Source organism: Passer domesticus, chromosome Z (assembly GCF_036417665.1).
Source record: "Passer domesticus isolate bPasDom1 chromosome Z, bPasDom1.hap1, whole genome shotgun sequence".
Lineage (NCBI taxonomy): Eukaryota > Metazoa > Chordata > Aves > Passeriformes > Passeridae > Passer > Passer domesticus.
The window spans coordinates 18,782,644-18,807,382 of NC_087512.1; the positions used below are offsets into that span (position 1 = coordinate 18,782,644).

Sequence of the window (24,739 nt, forward strand, 5' to 3'; positions counted from 1 at the left end):
AGCCCCTCTGTGATCAGAAGTGGAGAAGCCTCTAAAGCAATTGCAGCAAGATTTAGATAAGAGCACTGAAGCAAGCAAACGCTGGTGTCTTTGTCAGCCTCTAGGAAAGGACAGTCTTGTGCGATGTTTAGTTAAAGGCTTATACCTTGGCTCATAAAGGTTCTTGACTGAACAGTAGTCTAGTTAAATTTCACCCAGTTCAGTGATCAAAGTGAAACAATGCCTAAAATCTCAGGACTGTGCAATTCTTGTTTTATGAAGATAACAATACCCAATTGCATTTTTGTCATTGAGGAGTATGAAGAATTAAGAAGACATAAATCTGTCTGTGAAATGAACAGTTTTGAACAGTGCATACTAAAGGTCTGTCTGTTCCACAGGAATTATTTCATTGTACTTTTTAAACTTGTTGAATTCACAAAACCCACAAGCTTACAATTTAGAAAATGTGTGAAAAACAAAGAGAAAAAAGCCTTCAATTGCTGAAGCTGCCTTTTATTTTGAGTTTATTTTCTTAATCTTAAAAAGGTTCTTTTTACAGCACACAGCATCAGAACCAGCACCTCTGCATTTACAAATTACAGAGAAGCCCTGTCAATTTTTTTCCCTAGTTCCAACTTTTAAATCATGCAGAAAACCTTACTCTTTGTTCCTTTTTTCTGTGAAAGTCTTAACAGCACACTGCTGTAACAAAATCATGTTATGAGGGTTCCATTCAAAAAAATAAATTTACTGCATATTAAATGTTGATTAGGTAATTTCATCATACATGAAAATGATAATGCAAATACATATATATACACACACAGTGCAGCTTTTGTTATATGCTATCTTATCTTGGTTTTTGTTATGCTCCAGATCACAACAGTATCATTAGTGCACATTAATGAGATTTAGCTGTAAAGTTATCTTTTAACAGCCACTTGGACATATTTCAACTAATTTAAGCCACTGTAATGAATTAATTTTCAGTATCTGATTTGGCGAGTGGTTTTTCAAGCTCCTCAGGATTAGATTTCTTCTGGTTTGGGATAGCAGGTAGGACACAGCTTGGTTTTAGACGCTCTCCTGATAAACCAGGCAAAAGAGAATAGAGGATCTGACTCTGAGAATGTCCTGTTTTCAGAGATCTGGAGAGTGGAGCTGGTGGGAGAGTAACTGCACCAGTCCGTAGAGACTTAAACTTTTTAGCATCCTGAGATGGCAGATGAACTAGAGGAAATAGAAAAAAACAGAAAGTGCACAGAAAGTGAAAAACATGACATTTTTACAAATGTTTTTGCAACTTCTTTTGATCTGTAGTATCTTACTGTGTGTACTCAAGCCTGCACTTGAAAAATGTAATCAAGTTACTAATAAAATATTGTATTTTTGTATTCAGATGAAGATAAGCCTGGCAAGGGTTATCTTCATCTGAAGGAAACAAGTCCAGTGTTAAGTGATTTATTTTTGATTTAGTGACCAGCAAATCTTGAAAAGTTCAAAGATTTACTTTTGATAAGGAGAGAACCCATCATTTGTGTGGAGAAGACTTGGTCTGTTTGAGAAATTTTCACAATATATTTTTTCATCAGAAATCACAGGCTGACTATAACAGAAGTGTTAGATGGGAATATATTATTTCTAACAAAAATGCTCTGTTGCTGAAGGTAAATGATGATCAAAATCTAAGGAAGATGAAATGGAAGAATGTGGGATGTTGTGTCTGGGTTTCTCTAGGCACAGTCAATCACGGTCCACACATGTGTGATATTCACAGACCACAAAAGTAGCCCATTACCCTGTAGCACACCAAGACACACCAAAACTCTTGAGAAGCACACCCATTATGTATATCTGTTGTTGTCTTGTAAGAAAATGTAGATTTAGATCATCCTTTATTTCCAACTCACAGTCATCAGTGTAACATTGTTTGTGCTTCAAAGCTATATAGTTCTGTATTTTCTTTAAACTGAAATCATCAGGCTCCATCATTCAGACAACTCACTAATTTCCTGATTTTTTAAAAGGAGAATTCAAAACCATAATCCCAGACCTATTTTTCTGTGGTGTCAACTTATTGTGAATTGCATTAGCTTCTTTCCATTTTATCTCTATTTTATTCACAAGCTCTTGGTGTACAAACAATTTTGTTTCTTATAGTTTAAGCATATGAAGAGTTATTTCTGGACTTACATAATCTCTATTTTGGCTACAGAATCTTCTTTAAATTTTTACATTAATTTTTCGTTGGTTGTGATTTCCTTCCATCTGCATATTTGTGAGGAATTATCTGAGAGGCTATTAACACTTTCCTCTGAAGTGTTCTAGCTGGAAATTTTGTGCCTCATTTAATTTGCCCCATCGAAAACAAATGTTACCTCTCTAGCATCTGCAGTGTGCCCTCACTGCATATATTTGTATATCTATATCTATATCTATATCTGTATCTATATTTATCTATATCTATACCTATAGATATCTATATCTATATTTATATCTATATCATCTATCTATCTGTCTGTCTATCTATCTATCTATCTATCTATCTATCTATCTATCTATCTATCTATCTATCTATCTTTCTATCTATCTATCATTTTAACTATACAAATGGTTCAAAAGAGGCTAAAGTTCTTGCCATAATCCCTTGTAGCATGCACCTTATACTGATTTAATAATTGATTATTTATTTTTCAGGAGCAGTACTTTTCGAAAGCTTACCAGGTATGGATTAAGGCAAAGTAGGATCTTTATAGAGAGAATTTAGAAACTTGACAGATTCTTTTCTTTTTAAGCTAATTTCAATTACTATTCAAGTTGTGATTACCTGAGCAGACAGTGTTTACTACAACTGCCTGGCTTCTGGCAGTGTACTGTAATTCATGGGTCATATTTAAGATTCATTCATCTTCAGAAATTCAGTAAACCACTTCTCCTTTCCACGAAAAAACCCCAAACCATTAATACTTTGCTTTAGTTGGTGCTGAATTTGTGTGAATCTGAGAGGGCTAGATACAGTAAATAAGCCCATTTGTTTTCTAGCACATGGTAGAATGCTTTGAGTTCACTGAAATTTTGGTGTGCATTCAGCAAACGTTGAGAGGCTCACTTGTGTCCCTCTCTGGAACACAGTCATATGTTAATGTATACTCAAAGTTCACATCTGTGTGAAAAATATCCCTAAAGCTTTATGTACTTTATGTACATCATTAAAAGCTTTAAATGATGGACTTAAGTATGCCAAAACTACTGCAGCTTAACTTCATGCCCATGACAGAGCAGCCATCACAAACTCATGCTCATTCAAAGAATCAAACATCAGTGCTTTCCACACTGTCCCACATACTGTGCTCAGTTTAGGATATTCCATTTAGGATTTCAGGCCTGGTACATGGATGGCTCTGAAACAATGCATGTAATGACTAGTATTAGTACATATATTGAAACACATGAGCCTGGACCCAGAGTTGGGATTTGTGGGAGGCAGAGCCCTTAAGGCCCCAGGAGCTACCTACAGCAAAAGCACAATTATTGATTCACACACAGAGGGCAGAATTGGCCACTAAAGACCTGAACAGCAGGAGCTACTGGAAGGCTACTGGTTCAGGAAGCCTTTTCCACTCAGTAGAGACTCTGGAGTGGCTGCTATTACAAACTGCAGAGGCAAAAATAAGGCTGTCAGAAAGGCATTGCCCAAGGAGTATGGAGTCCAGCAAAAGAATGGACTCTCCTTTGCAAGCAGCAGACCATAGTGGCCCTCTTCAGTGATGTGGGTGCTTTGTGGAATGATTTGCTGTTGACTTGGGAAAGAAGAAATGTCAAATCATGATGAATAATAGCAAAAAACAACCACAGATCTCCAGAAAATATTGTTAAATAACCTGAAGAAATAGATTTTAAGTTTGTATTTTAAATTTGTTGATGTTGTGGCTTTTTTCCCAACAATGTCACCTTTTTGTGCATCAGACACATGTTGTCTCCTCTGATGTTTCCAGAAACATCAGACCTTCTTAACTACATGAAGAAGTGAGAGCAGCAGAGAGTTCTCTAGAAGTTCCATATTTGTTTGAAAAATTATCCTGGCATTTTGTGAGGAGTGTGTGACCCCTGTTTTCCAGGGGTTGTCGGAAGTGTTGCATGAGGAGATAGGAAGAGTCTGTGGCGGATGAAGCAGCAGCATGCAGAATAGGAGATGCAGTCTGTACTGAGGCTACTCAAAAAGCCTTGTGAGGGATCTCTGGCCCTGGGAATATCTGAAGAGTGAGAATTTATTGTTTAAAAATCACTCAAGTACTCTTCCCAGGCTAATGTTTCGTTCCTATTTTCCTCTTTCTAATGTGTATTTAAAAATGTTTTTACTGAGAGATTTAATAATTTCTTCCTCCTTTTTTCATTGCCCTTCCTTTTTTGGGGGAGATACTTCTTCTTTCTTTATCTCTGAGTAGTTTCAGTTCTCATTCCAGTTTTTGCTTATTTTATTGTTCCTGCTTCTTGGTAGTGTTTTTTGTTTTTTCTTTTTTCCTTAGTGTATTTTTAACACACATCTTGTGTATTAAAAATACTAGAGAAAACACAAATATTTATACTCAGTCTTTGTTGCTGGAGCACTTTAACTGGATAAAGGCTATGTCCAAAAGGGCAATATTTTTAGGGCTGGATGGAGGATGAGTGAAATCTCTCATACTGAGGTGAGACTTTGAAACAGTTATTTAGAAAGCTTCAGGAGCAAATATGTCATTTGTGTTAACAAGAAATACAGTCTATTTTGCAAATAATTTTGCTTTTCTGTTACTGGCTTGAACTAATGTTCAAGCAGTAATGGCACCTGGATAAATGTGCTGTGTTGGTTAATAAAACTGTGATTCTTAATTGTAACAATTGTATCTTATTTGTAAAACAATTTTTTTGGCATGAGACTATAACTAAATTCTTGACCACTTGTATGAATTAATGCAAGAACAAAAATTATTATGAAAGATTTTTTTAAGGATTTTGCTTACAACTATGATTTAACTAGAAGACACAGAGAACATGAGTACAAAGCTTAAAAACCAGAAAGCTTGGACCTAGGGTTTTAAAAGCAATCAAAAGCAATTAAATAATTTTCTTCCTTCTGAGCAGACAGAGAATACCACCTCAGTAATTCAAACACCTTTTCTTCTTCCTGTCTCATGTAGAAAATAGCAGCAGTGCAAGATTCTGTATATCCCCACCCAATCTGATGGTCCCTGTAAGGCTGCCTCTGCCTCATTTCTAGCAATATTGCAGAATTGTCACTGCAGAATTGCTTCTGATATTCAAATTCTAAGTGGCAGGGAATCTTAAATTTAGGCCTTAATGCTTTTGGACCTGGCTGATCTGCAGGATGACAGTCAGAAAACTGTAAATCCTCATCCAGTATACAAGGGAGATTTGTGCTTTGTGGAGCACAAGAATGTGAGGTCAGGACACTGCTGGGAGTAGGGCTGATGTCTGTGTATGAAGAAAACTCCAGTTGCTGGTTTGATTCAGCCTGGAGCAATCATGGTCTTGACACTCTGCTGGACTCTGGGAGTGGAGTGAAGCTCTCCTGCTCTTTGGAACCACTGCTTCCCAAGCTGAATGCAAGCCAGCAATGTGCCCATGCAGAAATACAGCAAACAGTGTCTGGGGCTGCACCAGGAAGAGCATTGCCAGCAGACTGTGACAGGTGATTCTTCCCCTCTACTCAGCTTGGGTGAGACACATCTGGAGTTCTGAGTCCAGTTCTGAGGCTCCCAGTACAGAGAGGGAGGGGGACATACTGAAACAAATCCAGTGGAGGGCAATGGAGATGTCTAAAGGGTTGGAGTGTCTGCCTTAAAGGGGAGACAGTGCTGGGACTGTTCAGCCTCAAGCAGAGAAGGCAGCTCAAAGGATCTTGTCAATATGTATAAATGTTTGATTGTGGGGAGTAATGGAGAAGGAGACAGACTCTTCTCACTGGAGTCCTATGGAGGGAAAAGAATCAATGGCCACAAATAAGTACTAAGAAACTCCCTCGGAGGGTAGTCAAACACTGGAAGAGATGGCCCAGAGAAAGTGTGCAGTCTCAATCTCCATTCTCAGAGATATTTAGAACAAAACTGGTGTGATCCTAGGCAGTATTTAAAACAAAACTGGTGTGATCCTAGGCAATGTGCTGTAGGTGACTTCTCTGTGGACATGAGGGTGGGCAGACAGTCTCCAAAGGTGTCTTCCTACCTCAGCCATTCTGCGACGCTGTGAAAAACAAACATGAAACCTCTCTCAAGCCCTCAGATGCTAGTGATGGAGGTATGCAATGTGATACAGTAACCGACACTTGTCTGTACTTACTTTTGTGAGCACTATGGTTGGGTATTGGAGCTAGGCTGCTCTGTACAGGAATAACATTTTTCATTTTGTGTTGGTCTACAGACATCTGTTGAAAACTTCTACCTGTGAAAGAAAAAGAAAATTTTTATGGAAATAATTGTAACTAGTGTGGTGCACTGTGCATTTCTGGCTTCCAGAAAAGAAAAGAAAACTTACTCAGTATTTCTCAGAAATATGTAATAACAAGAAACCACTGACTGAAAAAAAAAGAAGCTGTTGCTTAGTTCACTTTACACTCATAAAAAGGACTGATTGATTTAGTACAACCCTTATAGTTTCCTCCTGTATAATATTGCTTTAGGTCTTAAAATGGGCACAGTTTATTAGCTCGGTCTCTGTAAGAATCGTTGGAATCTAAATCTGTAAAATTATTAAAATAGATGATTTGATTTCAAAATTGAAGCTTTAGTTTGCAAAATGTCCTGACAGGGTCTCAGCCTTTTTAAATATTAAAATGAAAACAGAGTTCAACTGCTGGTTGGAAAAAGACATTGAAAGCTATTAGCAGTACAGATGAGCTTTGACAGGGTTTTGTTGCAGATGAAAGCATATCACAACCAATAGAAGGCCATACTGATCCTCATTAAACTACGTTTATGGCAGTATCATTTTCACCAAGAAGAGTATATACTGGAAAAGTAAAGGTTAATTGGTTAATTCTGGCATGTCACTTGTTAGGGTTAAAGTTAACTTAGGTCTAATACTGTTAAAAAAGACAGTACGTTAGATGATGTAATGCATTTCATCACATAAAGGACATGTCTAATACTGAAAAAAAGAAGAAACTCAAGCATCAAGTCAACATTTTTACCAGATCTTTTTCCTGAGCTGATCTTATTCTGTGATGCTTGAGTCCCGCAAATAATTTTTGTTGTTATCACCAAATCTGTGATGAGCCATGTAATGAGATGTCTTGGCAAGCAGCTGCTCAACCAGCATGGCTTTGCAACACAGCTCATTGAAGAGCAGGCATATGCTCTGTCAGCACACAGAGACAAGGGGAGACGGGGTGGATGTAGCAGGACATCCTAAGCAGGAGGAAGAGATGGAATTACATTAATTGCCTTTGTGGCTTTGCAGCTGGTACTTGAAAATACCTATGTGTTGTTGGGCTGTGCAAGATAAAGCTGTAGAAAAATAGTTTTCTAAAAGTTTTCCAAAGGTGCACAGAAGTGGCTGTCACAGCTCCTGTTAACTATGTTGATGACTAAACAGATTCTGTGTGAAAGGAGTTACTGTGGTGTCTGTCAGGCAAACCACCATGTTACAGTGCAGCCTTCGGCTCAGCATGCAGCAAGGCTCTGGTCTAAAAGCCACAACAGTTGAGAGACATTGGGTCAGTCTGCTGGATCCTGTGGTTAAGCTGATGTGTTTGAGCTAAAGCTTGAAGGATCTTGTATGGGTGAGCTCTGCTTAACAAAAACAGACTTCAGTTTGGTTTTCCTGTTTTACTCTTTCATATCTCTAGTGTCTAGCTGGTAAATCTCTTCTATAGACCTTGCATCCACTTTGCACAAAGGACTAAATATATAAATTCCAATATAGCAGAGAATTGTTTGTTGCTCTCATTAGAGCAATTCAAGTTACATTGGTTTCTGTGATGCTTATGCTGAGAACTAATGGCTTATTGTGAATGTATCATTATGGCTTTGATGATGGGAGGTTGTTATTGCTATCAAGAGATATGTTCATTTCATAAATGGGATATCTGTCAGCAAAACAATGGAACAGAACATAATCATGTTTGCAAGGATGATTTGAATGCTTGGGAAAGAATCCTTGTTAGAAGTTTTGGCATCAAGTGGAAGTTTTCTCTACTTTTCTTTTTTATCTGTTTCACAACATCTGGAAAAATAGTTTTTCTCTCTCTAAGATGTCATCTTTGCTCCCCAAGAGCATATTTATGTTTGCAGTTATTTTTGAATAAATGGAAAGAAAGCAATTTCATTCTTATAAAATGCAGAATTGCATTTGGGTCTTTTTAGAGGTTGTATTTTTTATAAATTTTTCCTTGCATTTAGGAAGGTGAACCACATAGTAGTGTATTTTGTGTAAAAGTTGTTAATGTTACGATGAATGTCTCAGAATAAATTGGTTCTTAAATTTGAGAAAGTGATAGCCACACTGATCAGCTTTGCTCTGCTTTCCTAGCAAAAAAATGTTTCCTGTTGAACTCTACCATACTGCTTATACCATCATAAAGTTAATAATAGCCTATTTTTCACATTACCTATTCAAGCAAACAGAAGGTAGTGTAATAAAACCTGTAATAAAGTATTATCTTACATTTGGAAATTCAGTAACCCAAAAGACAAGGGGGTGATAGGCATCTCAGAGCTGTGTTATTACTTGAGACAGGCTTCCTGTTACCCATATCACTTGGAGTTCTCTACTTCCACTATTTTTCCCCGTAGAATGTAGATGGCAGTACATTTTGCAAAAAGAGATGACTGCAAAGCTCATAAGTAAATCCTTCCGATTTTTGATGCTAGCTCAGTCTGTGGCAAGCTCTCATGGAATTTTGACAGTTTTTAGTATAGACTGTCTTTGCTCTTCTCAGTGGAGAGCAGTAATTCTGGGAGAAACCAATGGCACAGTAGTAAGGTAATTTTCACTGCGACACACAGCAACCTCTCCCCTTTGTTTGAGTGTTAATGCTCAGGTAGTAAATTGACTCATCTTTCATTCCCAGGAGCACAGATAATAGAAAAAAAACCTCCAAAGGCTTTGACACATATATATGCGAGCTGCCTTTGTCGCAAGTGACCACAAAAATTAGCTTTGACTTTGACAATAGACATGGTCATGCAAGACAATCAACACTCTGTGTCAACAAAGAAAATAATTTTAAAATTGAGTTTTCTTAGATTATTGATACCCACAATCCTGGCCTAGATATTCAGTGATTAGGAAATTACATGTAGTCCCCCCCAGTCATTAATTGAGAAACGAAGTATTAACATTTCAGTGTCTTCAAAAACTGGATGTTGTTTTTTCCCCCCTCAGCTAAGTCTCCTGCAGAAAGAAAGAAAAATCAATTAAAAATACTCCAAGCAAACAAATAACAAAATATCCCACAAAAGAAACAAAAAACAAACCAACCAAAAAAAAACCCCAAACACCCCAAGCCAAACAAAAACCAAAACCAACAAACAAACAAAAAAAGAAACCCCCCCAAAAAAACCCCAAAAAATCCTAAAAAGAAACCAAAAACTAAGAAAAACAAAAGACATTTTTCCTCAGAGAGAGGGCTGACTGCATAGCCTTGCTGGCTGGGCTGGAACCCCTGTAAGTCCTGCAGGCACAGCACACTGGAGACCTGGAAGGCCTGGAGCTCATACAGTAAATGCAGTTCTAATTCACAGAAAGTCAGGTGGCTTTAATTACAGGGGCAGACAGATTTAAACCACACACATAGGCATGAAGAGGGATAAGCAGATCTTTTTATCACGAAGAAATGTGAGACAATATCTGTGTTGTGCAATGCATTCCTGTCAGACACTCTCTACCTCCTTAGAGGATTTTAATTCATATGTTTCAGAGGAAGTCCTTTTTGCCAGCTACAGGAATAGTTTCATTCTTGGAAAATGATAAATGTTAAAATGGAGTTGGTACAAAGAAAACTGGACTTAAATAAGAATCAGGCTTTTTTATTTTCTGAGGGAGATAACAAACTGTCAGAAATAAGATTATTTACCTTCCCTTTGGGCATGCAAAGATGGCTCCCATTATAACAACTAGATTTTTGTCAGAGGATTTCCACAGAAACATTTTTTCTAGGGAAAACACATTATCCTTCTGTCCAGAGCAGACATGGGTTTAGCCATTTTCTTAGCACTGTAGTATACTACAATATTAAGAAAAATCTATAATCACATTTTAAATATCATGGTAGTTACTTCCGTATCAAATGTATTAATAGTCTAGCAAATTCCATCAGGAAGTTTTCCCAGAAATAGCTGTCCTCCAGTTTGGTTTATCCAGCTTGAACTCATTCCTGCTACTGCTGTCAAGTTCAATGATCTCAAATATCTTAGCCTCACTGTGCCCTATTACAGTGAGGTTGTAAAGTAGCCCTGCAGGTATTCTTGTGTTCCACATGTGAGCTGAACCTCGCAGAATTTAGTGTAGAAGGAGTCATGCAGAAGCAATCATTGCTGGGCATGTGGAGTCTGGGGCTCGTATGGTTGAGTGAGCAGCTGAAGAGTGCATAGTAAGAAAGCAGTGACACCTTTGGAGCAGTTTTATTAAGCTTTCAGGAATGTGGCCTGGCATTCAGGAAGTGGCACTTTTAAAGTAGTTCCTTTTTACACCAAAAAGCTATTTCCAGCCTTTATTTTCATAATGTATGTATAATGGCCCATCATTCTGAAATTGTTGTCTCTGCATGTCAGACATGTGTGCAAAGATTTGCTTTTTTGAATTCTTGTCACTTAGATTTCAGAAGAGTTTGCACTATCATGCAGCTAACTGAGGGTCTTCTTAGGTTTTCTGTTCACTCCTCTTTCTATTGAAGGGTCATGGCTCATGTCTCTTGGGGTAAGTATAGATTAACCTACTGTAAATTTTTTACTCCTTTTAATGGTATACTGGAAAGTTTGGGGTTTGCTTTTGCTTGCTTCATTTTCAGTTAGATATTGCAGTGGTTGGAAGGTATGCTAGATGTGTTTAATTTTGGCATTGGACTAACCCCAAAGGAGATGAATTTGGAGACACTGATATGTTAAAGTAAACTCCAGAATACAGCCCAGCCAGGCAGATTCATTTAAACATGGACGTGAGTCAAATAAAATACTAGATCCCAAATCCAGCCAAACTCTAGTATCAAGTTCACCTTAGAATTCTAATGCTCTGCTTCACTACTGTTGCATTCCAATTTCCAGACCACAGCATAAAAGCATTTGTCCCATCTTTGTAAATTTAGTGACCTGAATTCAGCTTTGGAGAAACCATAAGAACAGCACATCAGACCAAAGAGCTGGCACTCAGGGTGGTATTCAGGGTGGGAAGGGGTGCCTCTGCAGCCTGCAGTCAGAATATAACTCTACAGGTAAAGTGGCATGGCATAAAGCTGTCCAGCATGGCACTGGATCTGGCTGGATCCAGAAGCAGCTCTCAGCACAGTTACAGATTTGAGGGCAAAATTGTTCCTTGGCACATTTACATCCAGGACTAGATGTGGACACAAGGCAGCATGTGTGGTAGTGAGTGTCAATGTGCAATTCACCATGCACATACATGTTACCTGGAGGCACTTATTGCTCAGGTGCCTTATTTTCTTCCTAGATAGCTGCATTTTTGCTTGTTCATCAGACCTACTTAAATCTCCTATTCCTCCTATTTCTCTTCAGCTTTTAACTGATGTCCCACCTACATGCTATCTGTGATGGCCATAGGAGAAAAGGAGAAACTGAAAAAAAATTAAAAAATAGAAATGTTATTGGTCCCTACTTTTTTTCTGACTCAGCCACATCAGTAGATATAGGATTTAGGATATAGAGAAGGAAAAAATTACCTGATGGAGAACTGGGAAGTGAGGGAAGGCAGGGAGGGCACAAAAGCACATGGTGAGATCTATCAGAGTTCAAGCCATTCATCAGTTTGTCTGAAGAAGTCCTAGTACAGACTTTGTAAGAGAGCCTTTGGTTAGAATCTGTGTTCCAGGGATCATCCAGCAAAGCCTGGCAGCTGTCTGTGTTGTCCAGCAAGTTGTGCTCACTCCTACTCTTTTGAGATTTGTCTGGAAAATGGTGGGTACTGGAGCTGGAGGAGAACCTTGACATTTTGCTCTGGGAAGCAGTTAGGAAGGAATTGCCTGCAGTGACTGGGGGGAAGCTCTGGGTGGTGATGGGTGGGAGTCCCTGACATACTGATTTCTTCTTTTCTGCTATGAGGTACTTAGTGTCTGTGTTCTTTCTTTTAAAGTCAGGGGTGGTCTTACACTCATCTGGAATGTCTTTGCAATTTTTATTCATAATGCAATCAAAACGGGTGATGATATCATCTACTTCTGAGGTCTCTTCTCCAGGATATTGATCCCTGCTTCTCTCCTTCTGACTGGTTTTCTGATCATCTTTCTTCTTTTTGCAAGAGAAGATCTGGTTCAGCATACTGAATCGTCCTTCTTTCTTTGTAAGTCTGTTGTTCTGGGAGTGAAACTGATGAACTGACTCAGATCTACTGGAAATACAAAACAAAATGTGATGTCAATATTACCAAACAATGAGAAAATACCAACTGTGTTACTCCATTAATGAAGCAATATTCTGTCCAGATACATTGCATAGGTGGTTCAAGATAATTGGGATTCCAAATTTGTAATTAACAGACTGAAAATGCTACTGTGTTAATTCGCTCTTTCTTATAGGTGAATCGCCCTACAATCATCTTAATGTAACTTAGCATAGTTATCTGGGAAAAAACCCACATTTTTGTGGCTTCAGTATCTACCAGATGTGAAGATCTAATAATAATGAGAAGAATGTGCTGTGATCTTTTAAATCAGGTATTTGTATTATGTCATACTTGGAAAAAGGTATTTCTGGTCATTGCAAACACTGTAAAAAAAAGCACTAGTTCACTATTCCTTCTGTCCCTTTCCCCTCTCCTTTTTTCCTCTTTCCCATTTGCCCTTTCCCTTCCAGACCTTTCCCTTGCCTTGCTTATACTAAAGAGGTCCAGCACAGTTTCAGATTGGTCCAGATAACTACCTACACTTGTGTTGTTGCCTTTTCCAAACCAGAAATGAAACTCACGATTATTTTAGTATGGGAGGTAATATAAAAGTGGATCTTTATTGGAGGCCTTCAGGGGCAGTTATGGAAAGACCAAAGCCCACCGCCACAAGGGCGAGCACATTTTTATAGGCTTTAGTAAATTAGCATAATTGATAAAAAGCACCAATTAGGAACACAGGAGGTGAATTCCTCCGCAGGTCAAGCCCCTTCTCTGGAGTCCCTGCCTTGGTACTAGGTGTACTTTGTCCATGAGAATGTATCTGAAAGAGTTCTCAACCTTGGTAGCCGGGAAGAACCAAGACAGCATGGGGCCTTGTCCCTCCTGGGATTTGGAGCTCTGGAATTTGTTTTGTGTTTCTGCCTAGGGAAAGGCCATGGAAAATTACTGGGAAAACTAGCCACTAGTACAATAGGCTACAGAGCTACAAATATATCTGCAAAGAATACAGAGAACATGTAAAAGACAAAAAGGCAAAAATGAAAATGGTATCAGTATTGCTTTAGAGGATTTGAGATGAAATTTTGGCTAATCCCTGACCTTCTCTAGTAGACAGAGTGCAGGTTAAAGGGGAGAGGTAATATTAACTGTGGCTCACACAATACTAACTTCTGACTGGAAATGAGAGGAAAGCACAAAGAAATGGGAGATAAATGTAACTGCATACTTGAAGTAGAAGAAGGGAAACTAATTAGATAACAGCTGCTGGAAAAGGAAGAACACAAAGAAAGGAAGGTTGTAACCAGTAAGTCTTTTGTTACATTTTTTAACAGACAAGAACTCAGAATAAAAAAACATATCAAGGTAGAGAACTAAAGAAGGCTAGGACAATACTACCAAACCCTTACTATGAGGATGATAACTTGAGATTTATTTTATTTTCTGTCAAAGCTGCTTTTGTGCTCAGTCTATCTGTCTGTCTGATTATATGAGCACACAGATAGTGCACAGAGATGTCAAAGAAGTGGAAGTTACATATATCTGAGTGCTGAAATTATTCTGTTATACAAGTTTTCTACATGAAGGTGACTGAGCAAGAGCTATACACACATCTTCTTCATAGCCCTCTGCTGCTTGGTAGAGTAGTATTAAACCTCAGTGAAGAGTCTTTGTAAAGAGAACTGATTGTAATGTTGCAACATTGGTGGAAAATGAAATGAGTATTGCCTATGGATCAAGGACACACCACTGAGGGCCCAAACTCTTCAGGAGCATTCAAAAACAAATAAATTTGTTTTCTAGTCAGTAGCAATACGTGAGCAAGATATGAGCTTTACTTTTACCTGCTCTCCTGAGTCAGCAGCTTGATGCATGCCGTGTGCCCACAGTATATTGCGTATGTCAGAGGAGTGTTTTCATTGATGTCTCGAGGGCTGCTGTCTATCCCCAATTCTAGCAGTGTCTGCACACAGTCAGCTTTCCCTGCTGCTGCAGCCCAGTGCAAAGGAGTCCTACAGGACAGGAGGATATCATTAAAATGGATGACGGGATTTACAATCAAAGCTATTAATGACATAGTGAGGTGTGCACAGGATATCCTACTTGTCCAGATTAATAATACACACTTTAAGAAATTCTCCAGTCAACTTATTCCACACTGTTGCAAATGCATTTATTTAGCTGCAGATAAAGTAGATATGGGGCTGCAGAATGCCTATACACAATGTAATAGCATCTCTTCCACAGCTGAAATTGTAGAGTAGAAAAAGTGACTGAAGTTTTCAGAGTAGAATTTGAAAAAAACTTTCACAGTGTCCACTGCATAGGGACAAATTCTTCTCATCTTTACACCAACCACAATTAGTCATGGTTGGCAGAGGATTCTCCATGAAGGTAATAAGAGAAGCCTCTCCCAGATGAATTACAAGGACTGAACACATCTACCAGATTGCCACTTTGCCAGTTTCTGAGTTCTCTGATTGTCACAGACCAGAGCGCATATAACTGTTTTGAATCTCTGCAGTAGAATCAAACTGATTTTTTTCTTGCTGTAAAATTTTTGTCTTGTATTTAGAAACTTTTGTCCAGTTTACAAATTGCTCTTGTGAAAAACCTAAAAGCACAGACAGCACCGCAAAAGAAGTACTTAAGAATAAAAAAAATAAAATTGACCTTTTTTCATTCTATTTCTTTTCAGTCCCAGTGATTTCAGAATGGGTGTAATCAGAAACACAATAGAATGAAAATCTTATAGATGTGTTTGGAGAGAAAAGCTTACCTTTTCCCTCTCAAAGTATAATATATTCTGTGGAAATATCTGAGCATGTAGAATAGGTGGCCATGTCTTAATGAACTTTGAAGTGCAGGCAATCTCCTCCCTTTGCTCTTCTTCCCACAGAAACACAACCTGCTCAACTACATTTTAATGATGTTTAGAAACTGCTCCAGAACCCTGCTCATTTTATTTCTGTTCCATTTTATTGCACTTTTCCATGAAGAATGATATTATTTTAAGTACCTAAAGGCCTAAGCCAAGAAAACCTTGGCTTTTGCTTCACTGAGCAGAATAATAATCAATGTGAACAGCCAGCTGGTTCTCTTTGCATTAAATAAATTTATGAGCAAAGTTCCAAGGAAGGTAGGTGTGGGGTGAAAAAGAAAAAAGATGACTTTTCTGTACTTATGAAATAGAGATTTAATCACAGAAGAAATCACAGGTCTTCAGAATGGAAGGTGAGGGTCTTCTGGTCCCATTTTCATCTTAAATACAACACGAGAATACTGCCATTTCTTAAATACAAATAACAGCAAGATCCTGGCTTCAAGTTGCAGGATCCTGTTATATTGTTTTAAAAAGAATGTTAACTTTTGATTGAAAGAAACTTAGGTGAGTCGTGGCAAAGTCCTTACACAAATATTCTCTTTTTCTAGCACAAACAGAAAGCTAAATATCATTCTTTCTAGTAGTTATCATACTAAGTACAATACATGTGAACTGGACTGGTTTGCAGTGTTTCTGAGCAGTGTTACTAGGCCATGGCCTGTGAAACAGGAAACATGATTGCATAGTAGGCAGAGTTGGTCTCAGGTTATCAGAAAGGGAGCAGCAACTTCAGAGTTTCCATGGTTACCTGTCATCCACATCAAGGGCCTGCAGGTTGCACTTTGGGACTTTAGCCAGCTCACTGATGATATCACTGTAGCCTGCAGCAGCAGCAATGTGCATGCACGTTTTGCCATTCTCATCATCATAATTTATTATTGATGGTCCCTGCCAGTGGTCCAGAATGATGGAACACAGAATCCTGTTGCCACTCTGGAAGGAAGTTCAGAGAAGGAAAGTGTTTTACAATGGAGCTCACACCAGGCTGCACCTTCTCTGCTAGAGAATGCTAAACACAGTAATAGTATTCTTCTGTGTGTATACCAGAATCTCCAGATATGAAAGCCAAAATCTTCCATCTCCAGCTGGGAATTGTGCTTTCTTTATGAATTTTCTAAAACACTCCGAACACGAGATAAATAATAAATAATGAACCACTGCAAATATCTCCAGAAGTGGTAGAGTGTAAATTACTTAATAGAAATTACTTGTGGTTTTTGCTGTTTTGCTAAGCCAGGGTCCAGAAGCACAAGCTTATATTTTCCAATAAAAATGTAGGGCTGAAAAGAATCTCAGAAAAGCAACCCATATCTCTAAGTCTGTCTCAGTACACTTAGAAGAGCCATGTCAAATATTTGTTCAAGTGCTTTTTGAAAACTTTCTTAGCTAGTTTGCTCCAGTGTCTGGTGTCTTAATAGAAAGTTGACATTGTTCTCTAACCTGCAAATGAAATGGAACATTTTATATCCTACCTTAGTGGAAACAGAGCAAAAGAATTCATTACTTTTTTATAACAGCAGAAACACAAGGTTGCAAAGGCCTTTCTGTACCATTAAATTCCATCCCTGCAATCACTTGAAGCTATGTTACATCATTCCTCTCATAAGCTTACTTTGTCCATTAAAGGCAATTAGGTTCCTTTTGCCCCCATTACTCTCAAAGGAACACAGTTCAAGAACTTCTTTGTTTTTATGATTTGTATCTCTAAATTCTATTCACACACACATTCAGGGCTGATTATATTCTTTTGTTTCTGTTCCAGTATTATTATTTGGATTAAATACTCCTTTCCTCTTACTGGTACTTGTTCTTCAGATGTATTTATAGGCAATCATCACCTCTCTTTTGAATTGTTCTCCTGCTGCTCTAACCAATCTTGGTCTTTTAAGTTTGGGGGTTTTTTTAATATGCTTTCTGTTTCTCTCATTAACCTAGTAACCCATTTCCTATTGTGTTTTAGTTGTGTTTCCTTGAAGGGGAATGATTGAAATTGTACTAGTCATACGAAGATGTTTTTGCCAGATCTTATACAGTGACACTGCTTTTCCTTATTTGTGTTAGAAATACCTCTTTTGGTATGTCATAGAACAGGATTTGCTTCATTCACAGCTGTGTCCCATTAGAAGCTCCTAGTGATTTTGGAATGACCCTTTACACCTCAGTACTTCTTTAGTTTTTTTCCAAGCATAGAGTCTCTAGTTTTGGGGAGGACCTTCTGTTACTAGCACCAAAGCGCCTGACTTACACATTTTATCCTATTCAATTTTGTCCCATTTTTATTGCTCAAGATTTAAAGGTGATCCATATCCCTGTACGATATCCCCATTCTTTTGTGCTGTCTTTCAGTTTTTTATTATTGGCAGATTTTGTCAGAAAGCTCCTGTATTATGTGTCAAGCTATTATGAAAATATTAAACAAGAGTATTATCAAGTCTTATCCCTGACAGTAATTTCCTTCCAGCCTCTAGTCAACATTTAATTACCTTCTTGTTTTCTGGATTTTAAGACACAATTTCTTTTGCTTCTCTGTACTTTTGTCTCTTATTTTGTAAGATAGCTATTTATTCTAAATATATCTTTTAAAGATGGGTAGACATCCATTATCTCAAGCCTCCACTGTACACTTTTCATCTCTGCTCCTGGGATTCAGCTTCCTGCCATATTTTGCACCATTGAGAAAATACATTCCAGGTCCCTGGAACATTCTGATCTCACAACTACTCAGTCCAGCTGAGAATTTCCTTAATTTATCAAAACATGTCCCCCTGCAATCAGGATATTTGTTTTACATGTCCTTTGTTTGATTTAGAGTCTAATCTTGATCATGTAATCCAAGCTTATTTTCTATGGCCAGCATTTTGTAACATCCTGATTAAACATGTTTGAATTGTTATTAAGTTATAGTTGTCTGAATATCTGATGAAAAGAGGAGCGTTGATCCTCATGTTCAGGAATACTGAGGTCCTATGAATAATTGTTGTTTTCATTGTCCAGTCCTTATGCTGATACCAATATCCTCCATACTGGTATAATTCCAAGTTACACATTTTCATCATTAGCATCAGTGAAATCTCTAGTCACATTCAGGGCTAACTAAATCTAGAAGTCTATTATGTACTTCTAGTACTACCACAACAAATATCTATCTGTTATCATCCTGCTCTAAGTCAGTTTTGATACAAAATATAAGTTACATTAGTACCTTACTACTTCTGTATTCATGTTCTAGTGACTCTACTATTACTCCAGTTTTACACTGTCTTGCTAAGTCCAAATTTCACACCCTGCAGCTGCAGTTTCAGTCCCTCCATGTTCTTGCACAACTCTTAGCATCCACATAAGAAATTTCCCACTGTTCTGACTGACATTTTATACTTTTACAGACTGTTGTGTCTCCCACCAATCTTCTGCTTTCTAGACTAAACAAATAATTTCAACCTCCCTGTGCAGGTCATGTTTTCCAATGCACTTATTATACTTGGTGCTTGCTTTTGGCCTGTTTCCAGTTTGTCTACAGTTTTTTTCAACCATGGCACTCCAAACAAAACAATTATCCAGCAGAGGCTTCTCTCCCAACATTGAAAATGACTTCCTGTAGCCCACATGTACCATACTTCTGTTAGTATGTACCAGAATGATGTTTGTTTGATTTATATCAACACCATAACTTAAACTGCTTCTCACTTTTGTAATCTGCTAGTTTATTACTCTTGATTTTGCACAAAAACCTTTAATTTTTTCACAATTCTGTATACAGTGTTATTTTATTAACTTCAGTTAATTCCTACAATTTCTCAAAATAATTTTGAATTTCATCCTCACCCATGAGGTACTTGATGTCCCTGTAATTTGATTTTTATTGTGGGTTATATGTGTTTTCTGTGGGTTTGATTTGATTATACTGTGGGTTATATATGTCCCTGGTTGGACAGTCTATGAGAGATTCACCTCCAAAGATTATTTGAACTGTCTTAAATGTGGCTGATAGAGAATATATGATGTGTGATACAAGTCTCTGGTTGATTTTGATGGCATCACCTTCTTCTTCCCCTGTGGGACATCTTGGACAGAATTATGTGTCTATTATAGCAGGTTGTGCTTATAAAAACTGTGCTATTGATGTTATTCAATGTGATTAAACTTGCATGTACTGCTCTAATGAGAAAGGAACAAAGAATTAGCATTTTAATGACCACTGTATTTGCCACATGCTTAGCAAGGCTTCTGTGCCATGTGATGAGCTGTATCTTGTCACTTTTCTGGAGTTTTTGTGTTTTATTACATGGGATTAAACTGATTAAATGACATTCAAACATACTATACCTTATTTGGTATAGAAGCTTCTTATCTGAGGAAACAGTAATTGCTTTGAAGATGGCTATGAAAATTCTGCCTCATTTCAACAATTCAATCAAATTGTTACTTCCATTTTCTAAGTAATAAAAGAATACTTCCTAATATTTGAACCTTCTGCTGTATGAAATTTCTGGGTGACTGCTCAGTGGCTTTCCAGTTCTATCTTCATAGGAATGCCTTCTTATCTTTAAATTCCTCTTGTCTCTTTGAAATTGCACTCAAAATTCTCCTAAAATGCTTACAGTGCCCTAATTCTGAGATTGATAGCTTTGAGCTGTGGTCACCAAAAATATAGCGTTCCTGTGGTAAATTTACCACAGTACTATTGTTAGACCAGGATGTTCTCTGGTAAATTTACCATACGAAAATTATGTGTTTTTGTAACCTTACTGTACGCATCACTAAATTTCATCTTCCCTTTTTGTATTCAAATTCTTTGCAGCAGAGATTCAAATGTTCTCAAAGATTATCAGTCATGTTTGCTATGTGTTTCTAATTAGTTTTGCAGGACTTCTCCCCACCCCTTCCCTGCCCCTCCCCCAGGTTTTGTTACACTTTTGTCCCATCTCACACTTTTATCTGCTTCCACCCCTTATTGATTCTCCTCAGTGAAATTTTCTTCCTTAGATCCCTTATCTCAATTAAACATACTTTATTGTTCTAGAGTGACTTTACTTGTCCCAAACCAGGCCATTTATGGAGAAGTAACGTCCTAAAGCCTGGATCCATGAGCCCCTGTAAGAAAAACCCTGTGCTTTATGCAAATTTTTGTCTGAGATTTGTATCATCTCCAGACAGTGGCAGACAGCCAAATCACTAACAGATATTTAGCTCTGACACTTGATTACAACTCTGGTTTCTATATGTTGGTTGATGAAAGTCAGACTTCTGAGACTTGCATCTCTCAGTGCTTTCCAAATAAGAAAATAATTATTCACGAAGCATCTATCTAATCAAGTACCATGAGGAGAATCCTGAACCTCTGGGACACTTTTCTAGTTTAGACACTTCTTTCAGCTATGTCTAGTCAATTTATCCTCATTGTTACTACAGCCATGGTTCTTACACTTCTATGTTCAACTGATAAGAAGAACAATAATTTTACTTATAAAGTTTCTTGTCCCTTACATAATATTTGTGCTTTAACATTACATTTCATTCTGCCAGGTCTTCCGTCACAAACACTGAGATGTTTGTTTTTTGTTTATACTGCACTGTGTAGATGGCTATTTTATTCCTCTCTTTAAAGTATTCTAGTAAACTAGATAATGGGGTGTCAAAGAGGAGTCATATGAAAGGAGTCTGCTAATATTTCTACCAGCAATGGAGAGGTGGGATGGGTAGAGAAACAAGCTATGGACCATTTAATTGGTCTCATGGAACCCAGATAAAATACTTTTCTTCCAAGTAAATGCCTCTGGAGATTATATGGTTAGGTTGTATTAGTTCTCCTAAATTTTCTGTTTGTTTGTATTAGCATGCAGCTTAAAGCTTTCCCATATCTATAGCCATCTTTGCCAGGTGGAAAGTCCCCACTAGAAGCTCTTGATGCTGCTTCTTATCATTAGCACTGAACTTTAGGTCAGCCTGTGTTTTCCCCTTTTTCATTCTGTCACTTTTTGATTTCTCAGTTATGAACCCAAAGCCACCCCTGAGTGGCTGGAGATTTTAAGCATTATTTCACTCCTTTCTGCAGCAACAAACAAATACTATCACCATTGCACTATTTGGGGAGGTAACTCACTTTTATAAAAAAAGCAAAATGAATTACATTTACATAAGTAATTCCAGCTTCCTCCTGGAAACCATCTATGTGTATCACTGGGTGCTGTTTGAGTTTTATGTTAGAGAATCCAAGCCCTTTTGTCTTTCCTCTTATCCTTCACAAACAGACAGGCATAGAATACTTTAATCTGAAATCAACTGTAACACCAGCAGGACCATTAGAAAATAAATAAGCCAAACAAAACAAAAATCTTTTTCTTCTTTGCTGAAATAAAGAAACATGAGCTATTTTTGAGCAACTCATAGCAAAATTTGAACAAGTAACTTGTCTGTGGACTTTTTACTTTAAAACCCCAGATGAAATTATTGTGTTGGTAAATACATCTTTCCCTTCAAAAAACTTTTTTACCTTTTTTTACCGTTCTGAAATGCAGTATTTACCAAAAGCAGAAGACATTCCACATTTTTTAAAATATAATAAAATTTCCATTATTATGGATCTCTTGACTGGATCTTGAAAATACTTGATTTTTTAACTCAAGGCTATTCTGGAAGAAACTGTATGCTTGGTTACAGCTGTACTGGCAAAAGTCAGCTGTTCTTCCAGTATGTTCTTTTCCCTCATGTGATTAATGTCACTGAAGTGACATTTTCCTCATATTCACAGGCAGAGCACTGGAGCAGTGCATCACATCATTACTCTTACTGTAATATGATTTAGAACTTCATCCTAGAATCAGAGCAAGACAAATGTTGCATCAGCTGTGAGGACAAGTCAGGCTGGAATCAGATATTAAGGCAGTATCAGAAATCTGATAAGTAAGTGCAGTGTCTGCTGTTTTAAGGATGGAGAATGCCAGACTCAAAACCAGAGGTTTAATGTTGCTTTTGGTCTGCAGCAAATGGTGCAGTGGGAAATGTCCTTATATTGGCAGTTTGGCTTGCTGAAGAGTTTTGCACACGTTGCTGCTTTCCCCCATGTATCAAGGACTTCCAGCACCTCCCTCTTCTGCACCCAAGACTAGACAAAGCTAAGGAATGGAAACGCCTTCACTCTACCTTGACTGCTGTAATTTCCTGGCTGCTAGATGCCTGAACTTGGCAGTGCAGAAGTGAGCAAAAATTCCGGTGGTTTCTCTACCCTGAGAGGACACGGAAAACTGGTCTCTGTGATGAGGAAAGAAGCAAGTCATAATACCATCATCTTTCCTCCTGCCAGGGAAACTGTGCCAGAGATTCTATGAATGCAGCCCAGGCACTTCACATGGTATGTTTCTGATGGCAAACCAACACAAATTAACAACAACCCCTCTGATGTCACTGTAGATATATTGGTGAGACTCAGTCGGCTCAGAGAGAAGCTCATTGGTCTTCTCCTAACTTAAGTGCTGCAGCTTTACACAACCACTGAGACAGCATCTCTGCAGAGTCAGAACGACCCAGCTTGGCTTGACTTTGTGGTACTGTGGGAAAGAGAATATGTCGTGTACAGGAAAGTTTGTCCTGTGGTCCTCAGAGCATTGCTGCCTCTGGTACAGCGAGGACACATGACATTTTAAAAATAATTTTCCTTTTAGCAGCCTTAATGTGTTTTGGAAAAAGGTACCAAATTACAAAGGCAGTCATGGAGGCATGATTCTGGCTATCGTATGTCCCTGCTTCTCTAACCCTCTCTTTGCTCAAACAAAACACTGCATGAAACACTGGCCAAGTCTCTTTGAGAATTTATTTTCCCTTGGAGTTTAAGTGCGTATGATTTATTGTGTAAATGACTATGACTAAAATCACTTGGCAACTTTCTCCTGCTATTGCATTGTTGTAAGGACTGATTTCTCCAAATGAGCTGTTTACATGCTTTGGAAAAGAGGTAATTTTTAAAATCTGCAGAAGAATGAGGATTTATTCTATCAGAGAAATGGAAGCATTTGTCTTCAAGTGCCTTTTGTCAGGCACAGGAGATCAGGACAAGTATAGATATGCAAGAAGTGTGTTGCACATACATTACTCATATTCTGGCATCCACTGTGCAGTTACACATAGACTGCGCTGGGAAGAGGTCTGGCAATTATTCTGTACTTACCTACAGGATTTGCCCAAGACAACTTCCTGCTAAGCTCAGTGGGAATTCTGCAATTGATTACCTCAGACATTTGATTGGCATGAACAATTAAATTGTCTATGGCATGTTCACACTTGAAGGGCTTATTTTTTAACAGTTTATTATTTCAGTAAGAGTTTTTCTGATCATCTGGCTGTACTGGTGAGTTTTTATATCAATACTGCAAGTTTGCAGATGATACAAAACTGGGAGGAGCTGCTGACAACCTCCAGGGCAGGGATGCCCTGCAGAAAGACCTTGATTAAAATTAGAGAGATAGGCAATCATCAACCATACCAGAGTTCAACAAAGGAAAGTGCTGAATTATGCGTGTGGGATGGGGCAGCCCTGGATGTACAGACAGACTGGGGAATGAGAGGTTGGACAGCAGTGCCATGGAAAGGGTCCTGGTGTTCTGGTCCATGGCAAGCTGAACATGAGCCAGCAGTGCCCTGGCAGCCAGGAGGGCCAAGCCTGTCCTGGGGACATCAGGGACAGCATGGCCAGCCGGGCAAGGGAGGGGATTGGATTGTCCTGCTCTGCTCTGCACTGGGGCAGCCTCACCTCGAGTGCTGGGGGCACTTCTGGGTGCCACAGTATAATCAAGTTATTAAACTACTAGAGTATCCAAAGGAGGGCAACAAAGATGGTGAATGGACTTCAAAGAACCCATATGAGGAACAGCTGAGGTCACTTGGTCTGTTCAGCCAGGAGGAGACTGAGGGGAGACGACACTGCAGTTATTACATCCTTATAAGGTGAAGAGGAGGGGCAGACAGACCTCTTTTCTCTGTGGTGACCAGTGACATGACCCCAGGAAATGGCCTGAAGCTGTGTTGGGAGGTGTAGGTTGGATATCAGGAAAAGTTTCTTCACAGTGGGTTTTTGGGCACTGGAACAGGCTCCCCAGGGAAGTGGTCACAGCACGAAGCCTGCCAGAGTTCAATAAGAGTTTGGACAATGCTCTCAGGCACATGATGTGACTCTTGGGGTGACCTGTGCAGGGCCAGGAGCTGGACTCAATGATCCTTGTGAGTCTCTTCCAACTCAGCTTATTCTGTGACAACTTAAATGAAGAAATAGTTGCAGCTACATAGAAAAATGAAGTAGCACTCAGGAACATCCTTCAGCACTGGAATTTAGTT

At 38.4% G+C, this 24,739-nt stretch overlaps 1 protein-coding gene across 2 annotated transcripts in view; it reads right to left on the minus strand.

Moving 5' to 3' along the window:
- Positions 1–475: 475 nt before the first annotated feature.
- Positions 476–24,739, minus strand: part of ANKRD55 (ankyrin repeat domain 55) — a 46,815-nt gene continuing 22,551 nt past the window's right edge. The window contains exons 8-13 of one of the 2 annotated variants that reach the window (XM_064404337.1): positions 16,164–16,348; positions 14,376–14,543; positions 11,873–12,537; positions 9,319–9,372; positions 6,319–6,420; positions 476–1,212 (exon numbers count right to left, since the gene is read on the minus strand). In XM_064404337.1, the coding sequence (XP_064260407.1) occupies positions 962–1,212; positions 6,319–6,420; positions 9,319–9,372; positions 11,873–12,537; positions 14,376–14,543; positions 16,164–16,348 (1,425 nt within the window). In that variant the 3' untranslated portion in view covers positions 476–961. The remainder of the gene's footprint in view (positions 1,213–6,318; positions 6,421–9,318; positions 9,373–11,872; positions 12,538–14,375; positions 14,544–16,163; positions 16,349–24,739) is intronic. The other variant, XM_064404336.1, reaches the window with a different exon arrangement.